This window comes from Grus americana, chromosome 5 (genome assembly GCF_028858705.1).
Source record: "Grus americana isolate bGruAme1 chromosome 5, bGruAme1.mat, whole genome shotgun sequence".
In the NCBI taxonomy this organism is placed as follows: Eukaryota; Metazoa; Chordata; class Aves; order Gruiformes; family Gruidae; genus Grus; species Grus americana.
In genome coordinates this window covers 13,022,271-13,036,245 of record NC_072856.1, presented here as the reverse complement: position 1 = coordinate 13,036,245, position 13,975 = coordinate 13,022,271, and the positions used below count along the sequence as shown (strand labels likewise).

Genomic DNA, 13,975 nt, shown 5'->3' with positions numbered 1-13,975 from the left:
CTGTTTTTTTCTGCCTGTCGTCTTCTGACATGGTCTGTATCGTCAAGTTTGTCATCTCCTGTGCAAGTCGCTTTACATTTATCATATGACGCTGTTTTCTTTCTTGCTCTTTTATGTCTTTGTTCTTCTGATGCTGCAAAACCTTCTTCCTGGAGGACAGAAAACAAATCCCTTGGAAGTCTAGTCTAAAAAAAGCATCAGTGTCTTTGTAACTGCTGCTTTCCTGGCTGTAAAACAGGTACCTCTGCCTCACGTAGCTTTAATAATGGTCTCATTTCTGTACTAGTACAAACTTTACTGCAGAAACACAGAAGCATACAATAAGACCACAGGGTTTTCAGAAGCTGTTAGGCTTTGACCAAACTTTGCTCCTTTAGAAGTTAGGAGGATTTTTGGTGACTGCAGTGGGAGGACATTAGCCCAACAGAGAGCACCTCTGGGAAGCCTGCTCTCGCTTGTTTGTTGCAAGTTACTTCTGATGCAGTCTCTGTTACATGATAAAACTGCTTCAGCTATCTCAAGGAGCAGCAGTGTATCTTCGGGGTTTAAAAACACCAAGGGCTATTTCACAGGAATAAAAGTATGTCATTATACTCTAACCACATTGTGTCCACTACTGTAACTCATGCTGCGTTTGGGGCTAGAATAAAGCCACTTCAGTTTCTTTTTAGTTTTACCAAAAGGCAAAGCACGTCACTTCAGCGCACAGCTGTGACAGTTGCTAACATAGAGCATGTCTGCCTGGAGCTCCATACTGGCCTAAAAATTCCTAGGAAGCCAAGTACAAAGGTGTGCAATTATGATTATTTAAATAATAAAGTAGGAACCATATGGTTAATAAGTTGATAGACATCAGCTTGAAATTAATGCATATAATTGTGAGAATACAAGATATATTCCAGTATATTCTCTGTTCACTAAGACGTGTCATTAACAGATTAATCTTCTCCTAAAGAAAAACATGCAAGTTTAGCACGTTCAAAGTTTTACTCTGAAGTCAGCTCACAGTAGCAAAAGCATGAAGGTACAGAAGACCGAGCATTTGATTTCTGATATATAATTTATTAATTGTACCCCTGGTACTCTTGTGTAGAGCAGTGTTTCTGTTCCTCCTGCTAATCTCTTTCATCTTCCCCTTCCTCCTGCAAGCTTTTTTATTCCTCTTTTCTGGGCTTTTTCTGTTTGGCATTCATGTTCTGACTTTTTTCAAGTTTTTCTAAAGCAGGAGGGGACCAGGCCTAAAAATCAGGGTGTTGTCTGTGTTCCTAGCTGTGACCCAGTTTGCTTGCTCTGTATCCCCTAGCTTTAGGGTAGGGATCTGCTGTTTAAACTGCTTGCTTCTTGTGAGGGAGTAAGAGAAGATACTCAGTAAAGACTGTTTACTAAAAATATCTGCTTTTATCTTTCAGAGATAGAGATCGTGACTATCAGAGCGTGACTGGCAGAGCCCAGCACCTTTCCATATTTAATCTTTTCTTGTGTTTGATTTTGCTGACAGTCACAGCTTTCCATTTCCAGGGCCACTCACGTAGGTCCCTACTTCCAAAGGACTTCACTGGGTTGATGTCAATGGGCATTTGGCAGGTTTCTGAACTGAAATCTGCATCGCTGAATGCTCACACAGTTAATGGCATTATCTTTTCCATTTTACCAAGTACCTTCAGCCCCTCCTTAGGGTTTTGGGACTTTTGTTCTGTTTTAATTAGTGAAGTTCCCTGCCTATCACAAAACCGATGGATGGCCTTAGCAAGCAGTTAAGTTAGGATCAATGTATCTTTCTAGCCAACCTCCAGACCATCAACAAGAATATTTTCTTCCATTCTAACAAACCGTGTGCTTACATAAATACAGTATTAATGCAGATTACCTTACCCCCCAGTGATGGCTTGAAATCTTGGTCTCTTAAGACTTCTTTCATTCTAAGTTGCCCTCTGGGAGCCTGCTTGATGGTTTCAAACATTGCACTCCAATTAGCTGGGGCAACATGGGACATGTCCCCAGCAGAGATGGCTTTGGATTCCGGCTTGCCCTTTGTACATATGCTGCTGTAGCTGCTGAGTCCTGGGAAAGAGTAAAATTACATCTAAGAGTGAAATCAGAACTGAAATGGAGAAATATTCATTTCAGAAGAGAGGAAAATATGCTTTAAACCTGAAAGGAATTATTTCAGGCGATTTATTCTGCATGGACTAGCTATGAAGGTTAATGAAGATGTTAGCATCATAAAAAGCACAGGAAAATGATGTGGAAGAAACTCAGAGAGGCATATCTGTGGTTCCAAATGAGATTCATTGTCCCAGTAGTTTTCCATGGGATGAGTTGCCAAAAGAAAAGCTAGCACGCAAGGTGAGGCAGCAGATATGTTGGGGAGGGGGAAATATTGTATCCAAGGCTGATACGCAAATTTGTAATATACTGCTATAGAGGCAAAGTCACTGCCCAGACGAAGGGGGCACAGAACACACGTGGTTATTTCTCTCTGGCTGCTTCTTCCCTGTGAGGGTGGTTGAAAGGTACCTGAACTACTGGGATGGGACCTGTGGTAGCTTCTTTTCCAGTATTTCCCCTCTGGTCTTGCAGAATCCTTTAGCCTGGACTTCTCAAGACAGACAGACTCTGTGTTAACAGCACTGTCCACCACAGTACTCTTAGCGGGGAACGGTTCCAGGTCCCACTCTGAATCGGAAGAGGGGGAAGATGCTGCGACAACTGCTGGTTGTTCTTGGTTTGGACCTTCCAGTTCTAGAAGGTGTGGAGAGGGCTTGCTGCTGGACTCCGCCTCTTCAGTTTCTCTCTGAAAGACCAGAGACCTGGATGGAAGAGGCCACCAAGCATCAACATGGGGATGGCAGCAGCAGATGCACCTTACATATGCTGACGAACAGCATATACCATCACAGTGATAGTGGAAAAGTGGCCAGCAGGGTGAGCAGAGCACGCAGTGCTTGGCAAGGCTATGTACAGCACAAACAGGAATCAAGGCTGTATTAGGACTGCAGGAAAAAGTACAAGAGTTAGCATCTGGACTTTCTCTGGGCTTCGCCCTGCTGGTGAAGGGCATGTGGATCATCTCTACAATCCTCTCCCACAGGCTAGGAGGGATCCACAGAGCCACACCTCGCTGGAGTTTCACTTTCTTGTCATTCCAGAACTGGATCATAATTTCTTCATCTTCTGAGGCTGTTGAGAGAAAAGGTAGCAGCCATAAGCAGTTGCTTATGCCCTGCCTGGGCACTGCACATACATGGATCAGGCTTTGCAGCTTTAGGTACTTTCTACTGTCAAGTGGCAGGATCAACTATCATCCCTCCCTGTAACATCTTACCATACTGCCATGGATGGGCAGATGGGGCACCGTTGGTGTGACATCAGGCCTGGCAGCATCTTTCCTCCCAATTTGTCATCCGATGAACAAGAAAATGTTGACTTAGTAACTTTTGTTGTTACTGCCAAAGTTAACAGCAATGCTCCCAGAATAGTATTTTGATAAGTCAGTGGAGCTTGACTGTCAGACATGGGAAAAATGAATCAGCTGTTGAAATTCCTACATTCGGGTGATAAAATCACCCCCAGATGTACCATTTGGTACAAATGTGAGCATTCAAGCACAGATGGGTGCTTCCTGAGAGCTGCCTCACTTGTATCCCTCATGAAAAGGCCACTGTCCTTCACGTGGCAAACACAGCCTTGTCTGAGCAGACAGGAAACAGCACATCCACGGACACGGAAAATGACATATTTATGGGTCACAACTTCCTTAGGGTCAGACTGGTGAGGTTACACACAGGTGTCCATCAGCAAGTCCCACCAGCTCCTGCAAGCTTTATGCAACACTAAACTGTAGTCTGCACACAGGTGTTTCTCTGGCAGTAGCACTGCAACAAGAGTTTATCCTGACAGTCTCACTCATGTTCCGGAGTGAGGGAAGGAAGGAAGGAAGGAAAAGGCAGCATCTCTCTTACCTCGTAAGGGGTCCCTTGTCTCAATGCCTGTGAGGACGGTTCCTGGGCCGTACCTGGCCATATCTGGCTCCCAGGGTGCCAGCACTTTGTCTCCAGGGAGTAAGGAGTGCTTCATCCCGTTCACACATTCCAGGATGTCATCCTTTGCTGTTTTTTGCACACGCACTGGATGGCTTCCATGTGACACAAGTGGTTCGGCAAACTCTACCAGAAACATGCCTCTTTCATTCTGTTACCAGGAACAAAATAATAGTTTCTCTGAAAAACAGTCTGTAATGTGTCAGGACATGTAACGTTCACCAGGAGGCCATTCTGTGGCTATGTGGCTAGGTCAAAACACCAAGCAAGCCTGAACAGTAACTAAATAGTGTGTGGTGTCAGTCCGGCGTTGAGATAACCAGAAAAACCTACGTGAGGCTGACCAGAAAGCAGGCTGAGCGAAGCACGGCTACAGATTCACTGCCACTAGGATCTGTATGTTCTTCCCCAAGAGAAAAAGCTATAGGTAGAGTGCAACTGGATTTCACAAACCACGCCACGTGCACCAGATAACGAGGGGCACTGAAGGCGTTCAGACCTGTTCTTCAGTCATGCCCAAGTCCTTCCTCATTACATACACCACTAGCTTTGCTTCTTGGGGGGGGGTTGTTGGGAAATTTTATTTTCTTTTAAATTAAGGCCTGGCAAGAGGTTTTTCATCAACAATGAAACAAGGTACTTCCGTGTTCTTGAGAAAGAATAGGCTCTTTTTTCTGTTAAGTTTGAAGTGCTAACAAACTAATGAATTAAAGCTTTCACCAACATTTCTGAAAAGACACCGAGCCATTGGTCTGAAGCTGACTCAAGCTGGAAGTGTGTACATAAAACACTAACGCTTTTCCTGCGTTATTGATGGTTATGTGTCTACAGACAACAGTAGCCTGTACACCACTCACAACAGCACCCGCGCTGTCTGAGCCTGGCTCAACGCCCAGCACCAGCAGAAGCAGAGGGCCTGCTCTTGCAAGATGCACAACACTACTCTCACCAGGAATTTGGAGTTTGGGGGGAACCCATCTTCTGCACAAGATGAGGGTCCCAGAAACACGCCTGCTCACTCCTAGAAATGGACTCAGTAAAGGAAGCTGAGCAGAGCAAGGATCCGATCATTATTAATTTATTGGTGCCCGAGGCTGTGCAGCATGCAAGAGGCTCACTCGGTGTGCCAGGCAGCTGGAGGTGAGGACAGCCTGGAATCAGGCATGTCGGGAGCTTTATGAATCAACATAACCACCAGCATCAGCACCAGCTGAAATCAAAACTGCTACACTAAACTCAGGTTGTGCGTGAGGACTGCTGGTGGGCAGGACACCCTGTTACACATACACACAACTACTGCACGGCAACCATCACTCACCTCTATCTCCTCTTTTACTGTACCACGGTAGTAAAATCCATCTTGTTCCCCTCTCACCAGCACAGGTACATTGCAGCCTAAGCCCACTGATCTCCCTGGTGCGCTCAGCCTCTTCCATGCTGGGCCAGGGGAGGGGAGGCAGTGGCACCTTGAAGAAAAGAAAAAGGGTCAGGCACTGGGAGAAACAGCTTCTGCAGGTCATGAAAAAAAATCTTGTAAGATTTAAGAACGGGATCACTCCACCACATTTTGTAGCACTCCCACAGGCCAAAGCATGTAATATAAAGAAATATAAAACTTGCTTGTGCTGGCCCAGTTCCTTGCGCTTGGGGAAAAGAACATCAGTGCCTGGTTTTACCCGGATTTCTTTGGGTTTGGGTTTAGAGGAAGTGAGACAGGAGTATGCTGGAATCCTGGGCCAGCATTACCTGCACTAGCACCTTTGCCATTTACATGGCAAGCCAATGCCACCCTTAACATCAGGAGAAAGGATCCATCTCCAGCAGAGCACAGTAGCTGATGGTTTACACTGGGGCATTCAGGGAACAAGAGAAAAGTAGCAAAGCAAACAATGAAGCTGCTGGTTAATGACAGGTTCAAGTTCAAAACAGGAAAAAAAAAAATCCCCTGTCATAAAGCATTAGAAACATTTCACAGAAGACAGCTGCTAATGCAAGACGCTTTTATTTTTCCAAATAATATTAAAGAAATGTTTCTTTGCTAGGAGGTTTACTCAGGCGTCGCTTTTCATCATCTCCAGGGTAGCAAATCACTTCAGTTAATACCATCTAAAAAACTGTCAGTGCAGGAGAGGGGAAAGCTCAAATGATGTTCAAGCTGCTAATTTATTAATCTGACATGCCAGCCTGTTTTATCCTATTAGATATCATGAAAAAGAACAAATTACAGCCTCAAACAAGAACTTGATTTTACCTCTGGGGGGTGAGAGGCTCGGCGATCCAGGCGGGATGCACCACAAAAGAGCTCCTGCAGCAGGGATTGACACCAGGTGTGACGCTGGAGCACGAGAGCTTGTCCAGAGCTGGCACCACGCTGCAATACCTGTGACCCGTAGGCAGGAACCCTGCCGAACGAGCCATTCTCGCAAAAGCAGCTACCTGCAGGACTCAGTTGTGATCTGTTGGTAGAAAAGAGACAATGCACTGGCATTTTCCAACACAAGAAAATGCTGTCCAGTGTATCTCAAGAACACAGTAGCTTTTATGAATTGTTTATTTTTATTTAAAATAATGAATTCCAAATATGCGGAGTGGCGTTTGGTCAGATGAGCCCGTATCACTGACTTCGGTGATCTTCAGTCACCCAAATCCTGATCAGGTAGAGGGACAGAAACACCCAAGGAAACCAGAAATGCTGTGAAAACCCCCAGGAAAGCAATAGCTTTCACCTCCCTCCAACTTTTGCTTCCCTCTGTATCACATAGCTTGCTTTCTTATACCTACATTCTCCTTCCCTATTTTACAAGCTGAGACAGAAACTACAGCTGAAGTTGACAAGCTGAGTAAACATGGCAATTTTTGAACCTGATGTTAGATTACAGTTGTCTGTTACTTGTTTTATTTGTACTGATGTATTAAGAGGAAATATTTTGATCTTTCAGCTGTCCTGTCATGTTCTGTAACAGTAGGATTATGGCTTGCCATGAGAAAGAATGAGATGCTCAGATTTGACAAGTGATAACTATTCAGAGGCTGTCACGGTAAGATTGATGATGTGATGCTATCTCAGGTAATCTGACAAGATGTAGTAGACAAGCTTCCATTCCTTTTTTTTTTTTTTTTTCCCCTTTTTAAAATATTGCTTAGAAATGTTTGGCATGCTTCGGGTAAAATTTGCATGGAAATTCAGCAACATATAAATTTTAAGTGCCTGATTTACAAAATACAGTTTAAGCACTCATATTATGCTTAAATGTTATTTTGTCTCTTAGAGAAGAGATACGATCTGGGAGTCATTTTTATGAGGACTCCTGTATATACATAATTTCAGAAAACTAGGACACCAAACCTAGCCAGAAGAATGGATTAACTGCTGCAAAATGTATCTTTAAGACAGCAAATCAACACAATATATTCATTTGTTTCACAACTACGCAAACTTCCCTACTGTAAACCAAAACGAGATGGAATTAGTAATACTTTGCAAAGAAATGCAGCTATCAATTCCACATTAGAGCACATTTTAAACCCATTCAGCACTGTTACCGCCAAGAGCCACGTCCCGTTTGTACATAAAACAAGGCACTGACAAAGGCAATTGCGCAACACAGGTATTTTTTTTTCTGGATAACTCCAAGTATTTTGACACAGCAGCATTTCAAACTTACCAGCTATCGGTAACACGACATCTGGTCAATTTGGATTTAGTCCCACTGCAGAAATCTTGCCTTTTTTTCCTGTTCGACACAGGAAGCCATTTGCTGCCAGTGTTTCCTAGTTGCTACGGAGGTTGCCACGGTCATTACTGCCAGGATGGGACATCCTGACCTTACCAGTTAAAAACTGGTGGAACATGACTAGATAGAGAACCATTTGTCACACATCTGCTCAATTTTCAACTCCTTGTTGATCTAGATATTGCATTGAAAGACTCCAGGGGCAGAGTAGGGATTCTAAGAGGGCACAGTATCCTCTAGGCTTTCTGCCCACTTTGCAGGGAAAAAAATAGCATCATACAAAGCTACAGTTCAGAAAAAGAAAAAGCAGTCCACCACCACAGGGGGTGACAAATGCATTGCTTTGAAATGCAGGCAGAAAGGTTGAAGCCGAGACAAGCTGAGGTCGAATTGCTTTACACACTTTTCCCTTCTCGCAATAAAGGGGAAGGATTAATGAATTTTACCCTTTTCCTGCAAAGCACTTATCAAAAACATACCAGAACACAATGCAGAAATCTACCTGTTAATCTCTGCTGTGATCCCTAACCTTAATTTTCTCCTTAACAAATGTTAACTTTTTTTTACTTTTTTTACTTTTGGGGAGGGGAGGGTGCAGAGGAGGGAGAAATACTTAATTACATTTTGTAGCATTTTTTTTCAATTCACTGCTATAAAAACAAGATAACTCTCTTCATCTTCACCTAAATCTACGGTAGACCACTCAGCTGAAACCATCAATAGTATAGAACAGACTGGGAGGTCGGGGAAAACCACCCCAGACCTCAACCATTATCAGTGAGAGTCACAAAAAATTTCTGTTGCAGTATTTATTTTTTTCCCCCCAAGGCCAAGACCTTGCCAACCCTCTTTATACTGTGTATTGTGTGAGCAGTCCTAGTAATTTTTAGGGGCACTGACAGCTGTAGAAGAATCCAATTTTCAACAGAAATTGGGCTGTCAACAGTTTTTAATGGGATTAAAATATTCATTAATAAGAAAAGGATGAAACAGCACATGCAAGACATTATGATTTTCCTATGTTCAATAATCATGCTTGAGAGCTGCTACCCTCCTCTTTGTTTTCCTCCTTTCAAACTAAGTTATCCTTTCTGTTGGCATCTAACAACATTCCTGGGAACCTTTAAAAAGACCGTTTAAGGGAAATACTGGCAATTAGATCACAAATCTTTTAAGAAAATACATGTGAGAGTAAACCAGTAACATTACAGAAAATGAGAGGAATCTCAGTCCCATCAGTGGAAAGATTTTATTTTAAAGCATGCAGGTTGTGATGATACATACAGCTACTTCACACACATTTTTGGTTTGGTGACAATTTTAGAAATGTTTTCTGATTTCCATGAATTAACTAACTTAGACCATTCGATGATATTTCCCCACTTGTCTTTTTCGTATTTAAGTGCCGTTACTATCTGCAAAATTAAAACTTTTCTGTAGGCTGATGCTGACGCGTGCTATGATCTGCTCCTAAGGTGTGCCAGGAACTTGTACATCATTAACAATATAGTGGCTACTAGGTTCCCAGACAGGATACCTTTTGCTTAGTTCAGAATGGTTTAGATCGTCTTCAAAAACTGGTTTTGTTTGTTAATGGCTTTAGGTGCTTGGCTTGGCTCCGTGACGTTTTTTTCTGCCACCACAGAATCACTGTACAGAACAGACTGTAGGTAGCTAATGTATTTTATTGCAGCACGGAGCGTCTCTACTTTGCTGAGCCGTTTCTCCAAGTATTCCTTAGGTAGGTGATGCCTCAGTTTAGCATAGCCTTCATTGACACATTTAACCCTCTGTCTTTCTCTCTCGTTCCTCTTCCTAATGAAAGCCGGCCCATAGGAGTACTCACTTCTGCGGTAAGTGGAATGGGGCATTTGGTAGGGAAAGGCGCAGGGCTCACTGTAGAAGTCCTCTGCCATGAGATGCTCAGGAGCAAAAGGAAGGAACGATAAATCTTCAGAGCAAGTGACCTGGTTTGGTGTTTCTGGGAACACGTGAAACGCGACCACTGGGTCGGCACAGAAAGGCCTAGCCAGCTGTATGCACTGAGTCTCAGCACAGATGGACAACTTGTCCATGAGGTTACGGTAGCTTTTGCCATCCATCAGGTTCTGCATTTAACCTGGAAATGCACAATTACATAATAGTTTAAACTACTCATACTGAACAGTAGGAAAAACTCACCTGGACTTACCAACACTTGGCATTACTGGCGTTTTCCAGAAGAGACTTTTAATGCATTTGTGACATTTCAGAATTGTGACAGAAGATTGTTACATAGAGCAACGACCCATTTCAAAATACAAGAGAATGCAAGTCAGCAACACTGATTAAAATAATTCACAACAGATTTTAAGAAAATAAAGCCACTAAAGGTTCCTAAAGGAAACAGCAAACAGTCTCCTTTCACCTCAGCTGTAGAAATTAAGAGAATCTACCTTTATGTACTCCACATAGGTCTAGCTTGCTCCAAACCCACCAAAACTTACATCTCTGCAGACAATAAACAAAACAAGCCAACATCTGAGGCATTCTCTCCACCCCCTTCTCCTCCCTGAAAGAAATTAAATCAACAATTCCAGTAACAGGTTCTCTCTCCATACCAAAAAGCCTTCAAGACAAATTATTTTTTGTCTTTATTCATTTGATGTCTCATTCACTATACTATCTTAACTAGATGGAAAACTTGTGCAAGGAATGGTTCTCAATCTTGTGTCTGTCAGGTATTACATCTATTTGACACAAAAAGTTTTACAGGAAGTTTAAAGGATGAATTGCTGCTAAACCTGACGTCTTTGGGTCCTCATGGTCCTTCTGCACTCACCTGCAGATTAAACACAGATATGAAATACTAAATACAATCCTACTGATAGAGGATTATGAAATAATCAGTTTATTAAAGGAAAGAATACATGTCCTAATAATATTGTTCAATTTTTAAATTATTTTCCTAAGAAGGGACTGCACGCAGTTGTTGGGGTACTGCTAGAAACCTGTAACTCAGACTGGCCTACTAAAACCACATACCCTCTCTTCAGAGCAGCATTACAGCAGGCATAGCTACTCAAGTCACCCTTATATATTTATTAGAAAGATAATCTTGCAGTGTTTTATAGGAAGCTACATTATAGTGCCTTCCTAGTATCACTATTCAAACAGCTAAATATCAGCACAACTGTAATGACTCTTAACCTAATAGCTACCTAAAAATAAATTTTAAATAACTAGTTAATTTTTAAAGAATTACTGTGATTCATCCTCATGAACTGCAAGCAATACTTGCCAACACAGAATCCACCCAAAAATGCTCTTACCCTCCACTTCCACATCTATACATTGCTGTCTAAACCACTTAATTTATATTGCACCCTCTAAAATGGAAAGCACACCTGAACATTAAACTAGTTTACTAGCAACATCTAGATTCCATATTCTCAAAAACCTTGCAAAGCTTCAAATGTTCCAAATACAGTTCCATAACATAAATAGGACCCCTTAATCCAAGGATATGGGGATATTTTAATGTTTTCTAATGACTTCATACCTGCCACGTTTTATAGAGAGAATTTTTACTCGGTACGGACCTATCCTCACAACATATTCCGTCAAAATACCTCTGTATTCAGTGTTGTGTCTTTTTCTAATGCACATAGATCCCATAACAGAAACCCTATGAGTTAAGAATTCATTTAGAGCATACTGTTAGACAAGAGAGTCACACACATCTCAAACAGGTACTCCTGTAGGTAGGCTGAAAGCATGAACACACATCCATTTTACATTAATATACATGCAGAAAATCACATATGAATACATACACTCATTATAAAACAAAACTAGTAGACAGTCATTTTTCCCTTTTCTACTTACACAGGTTGGGTTATGGTCTAAAAAACTTTCTACCACTAACAACTTCAAAACATTGCCTGAGGAAAAAAGTCTGTTACATAGTAAAAAATAAAACTTTACAGCAGAACATCACCAGAGAGCAAAAAACCAGAACAACCCCCCAAGAAGAGATACTTGCAGTATTTGTTGCTTCGTACTGACACTTCTGCTGCATAATAAGCATTACATAGAACAGTTACCTGCTGCCTTACTACCTGCACAAAGTCCAAAATGCAAGTGTTAAGATAATTTTCCTTTTAGACTAGAGACTCACCAATCTTCAGACGAAAGTAAAATCCAAGGAAACAAGATGTGCTATTTTAAGACTGATGAATAATACCTGAAAATATCTGAAGATATTTAAAAAAGAAGTTAATGTTCCATTTATCTTACACCTTATTAAATAAGAGATCATATTAAACATGATTCATTAAAGAGCTACAGAAGCACTGTTACTGAATAGCTGGTAGAGATGATTTACAAAAATATTGATATTCAGTGAAGATCTGTTGCTAGATACAGCAATATGCGAGTCTCTTACCTGAATTATGTAGCTTGTTCCGCTGAGTCAATGACTGCTGCAATTTATAGTCAATTGACAACATGCAAAGTAGCTTACAGTTAGATCTGCTCATTTCTGGTTTGGCTTTTCCACCCACACTGCAGCTACAATGACACCAAAACTTGGCATTAAGGGCTAGAAATTTTAAAACTGTATTGAGCACAACCAGATTACCTGAACAAGTAATCAGGAATGTACTTTGCTGATTTCCTGTATGTATTCTGTTACAGTTTACTAAAGCAGTATTTTAATTTATTGGTATTTCATACTTTAATGTCTAAATACAACAATCCCCTAGAATTTAGTTAAATATTTACCACCAAGGCATAAGCAAACTAATTTTCATAGCTTCATTTTAAACACAGAAAAGCAGCATTTATTTAGAAGAAACTTGTGATGGATTTGTCTCCAGATTAGAGGTGAGGACACACATTAGGTAGCTTAATACTCTCGAATTTAATCTTTATTGTATCTGTAATTTTGGGAAATTCCCTTAGCGTTAAGAAGTATAACGCCATATAAAAGGTCTCTAATAGAGCATTTATGGAGGTAGACAAGATTTGAAAACAGTGAGCAATCAATACCCATACAAATGTTTTAAACTTTTGCTTAAACTTAGAAATGCAGTATGGAGTTATCAGTCTGTATAATATATAGAGGTATATAGATATACATATATCAGTATATAGCTGTCCAATTGTACAGGTGCAAGGTAATAGGACACTAACTTCAAAACTCCCACATTTTACAGGATTACCTTGACACTTTACACTATCTCACTATTTGGCCCTTCTATCAATCAAAGTAAAACCACACAAAACCTCCAAAACCAAACTAGTTTAGCTTAAAACCTGCTGAAAACGCTGTAAGATTATAAACACTTGATGTACCACCAAGAGAGCTACATATATCCTGTCTTGTCTTCTTGGGACTGTCAGCCATCAAAGAAAGCATTCTGCTTCTGCTGCCCTTGTGTGGGGCCACAACAGTGCTATGTTCTGCATCCTCCTTCCCACGCCAGCTTCCGCACCAGAAAGGCGACCAAGAGGTAGAACATCTACTAGAACTGGTAGACAATCATGTATTCAACAAACAAGTTATATTACTTTTCTTTAAGGGACCATAGGTACATCCCTTTAATGACCGGTTATTGATTCATCAGGGTGGGATGTTGAACACAGTAACTGAACACAAATCTGGATTTTTATTTTTTGTCCTGTCAATCCACCTTGTGCTTTTTTTTTTTTTAAAACTAAAGAATCCCATACCTGCACCAATTAGCAACCCATTATAATTCCCTCCAGATTAACTCCATTTTTGGAAGACTACACAGCTGACAAGAGAATAAAGCTCTGTATCCGCAGAGGAGCTGCAGTCAGTGTAAGTCGTGTTATGGAGCAACTATGTTTCTACCCCTGACATGGCCGAGCTATGTGTACAGGTCCAGTTCATTTCCCATGCTACTCTGTCTCCCAGGCTGTGGACTAAGCCAGCCAAAACTGCACCCAGCAACATACAACACTGTTCCGCATACCATTTCCTTCCACGCTGGAACTGAAAACTGTATAAGACAACTATATAAGCATAGCTAAATTTGAGTCAGGGATTAAAAATTTTTTTCAGTTAGCAATTTGATGAGCCTTTCTTTCCTTTATCTAAGCACAGAGCAAGTGCATATTTCTACTCTGAAGCACTCTCAGAGAAGTGCTTTTATAGGTGGAATTTACACGCAGGGTAATGAGGGAGAAAAATGA

General features: G+C 41.3%; 2 protein-coding genes across 3 annotated transcripts; both read right to left on the bottom strand.

Moving 5' to 3' along the window:
- Positions 1 to 16: 16 nt before the first annotated feature.
- Positions 17 to 8,487, bottom strand: C5H11orf16 (chromosome 5 C11orf16 homolog). Its single transcript, XM_054826893.1, is given in 8 exon segments — positions 17 to 149; positions 1,873 to 2,061; positions 2,518 to 2,565; positions 2,567 to 3,180; positions 3,963 to 4,191; positions 5,359 to 5,506; positions 6,292 to 6,496; positions 7,706 to 8,487. Coding segments are annotated over 6 exon segments (1,353 nt in total). The 5' UTR covers positions 6,459 to 6,496; positions 7,706 to 8,487; the 3' UTR covers positions 17 to 149; positions 1,873 to 1,914.
- Positions 8,488 to 8,905: 418 nt separating this feature from the next.
- Positions 8,906 to 13,852, bottom strand: ASCL3 (achaete-scute family bHLH transcription factor 3). 2 transcript variants are annotated; one of them, XM_054826899.1, is made up of 3 exons: positions 12,201 to 13,852; positions 11,934 to 12,009; positions 8,906 to 9,893 (listed from the first exon to the last, which is right to left on the bottom strand). In XM_054826899.1, exon 3 carries the CDS (start codon positions 9,886 to 9,888, stop codon positions 9,334 to 9,336), a length of 555 nt encoding a protein of 184 aa, XP_054682874.1. In that variant the 5' UTR covers positions 9,889 to 9,893; positions 11,934 to 12,009; positions 12,201 to 13,852; the 3' UTR covers positions 8,906 to 9,333. The 2 variants fall into 2 exon arrangements, with proteins under 2 accessions (XP_054682874.1, XP_054682872.1); XM_054826897.1 differs by having other exon boundaries at positions 11,934 to 13,852.
- Positions 13,853 to 13,975: the final 123 nt, after the last annotated feature.

Bases quoted from the DNA above. Each gene is read 5' to 3' on its own strand.
- ASCL3 (XM_054826897.1), bottom strand. From the start codon at position 9,888: ATGCAGAACCTGATGGATGGCAAAAGCTACCGTAACCTCATGGACAAG.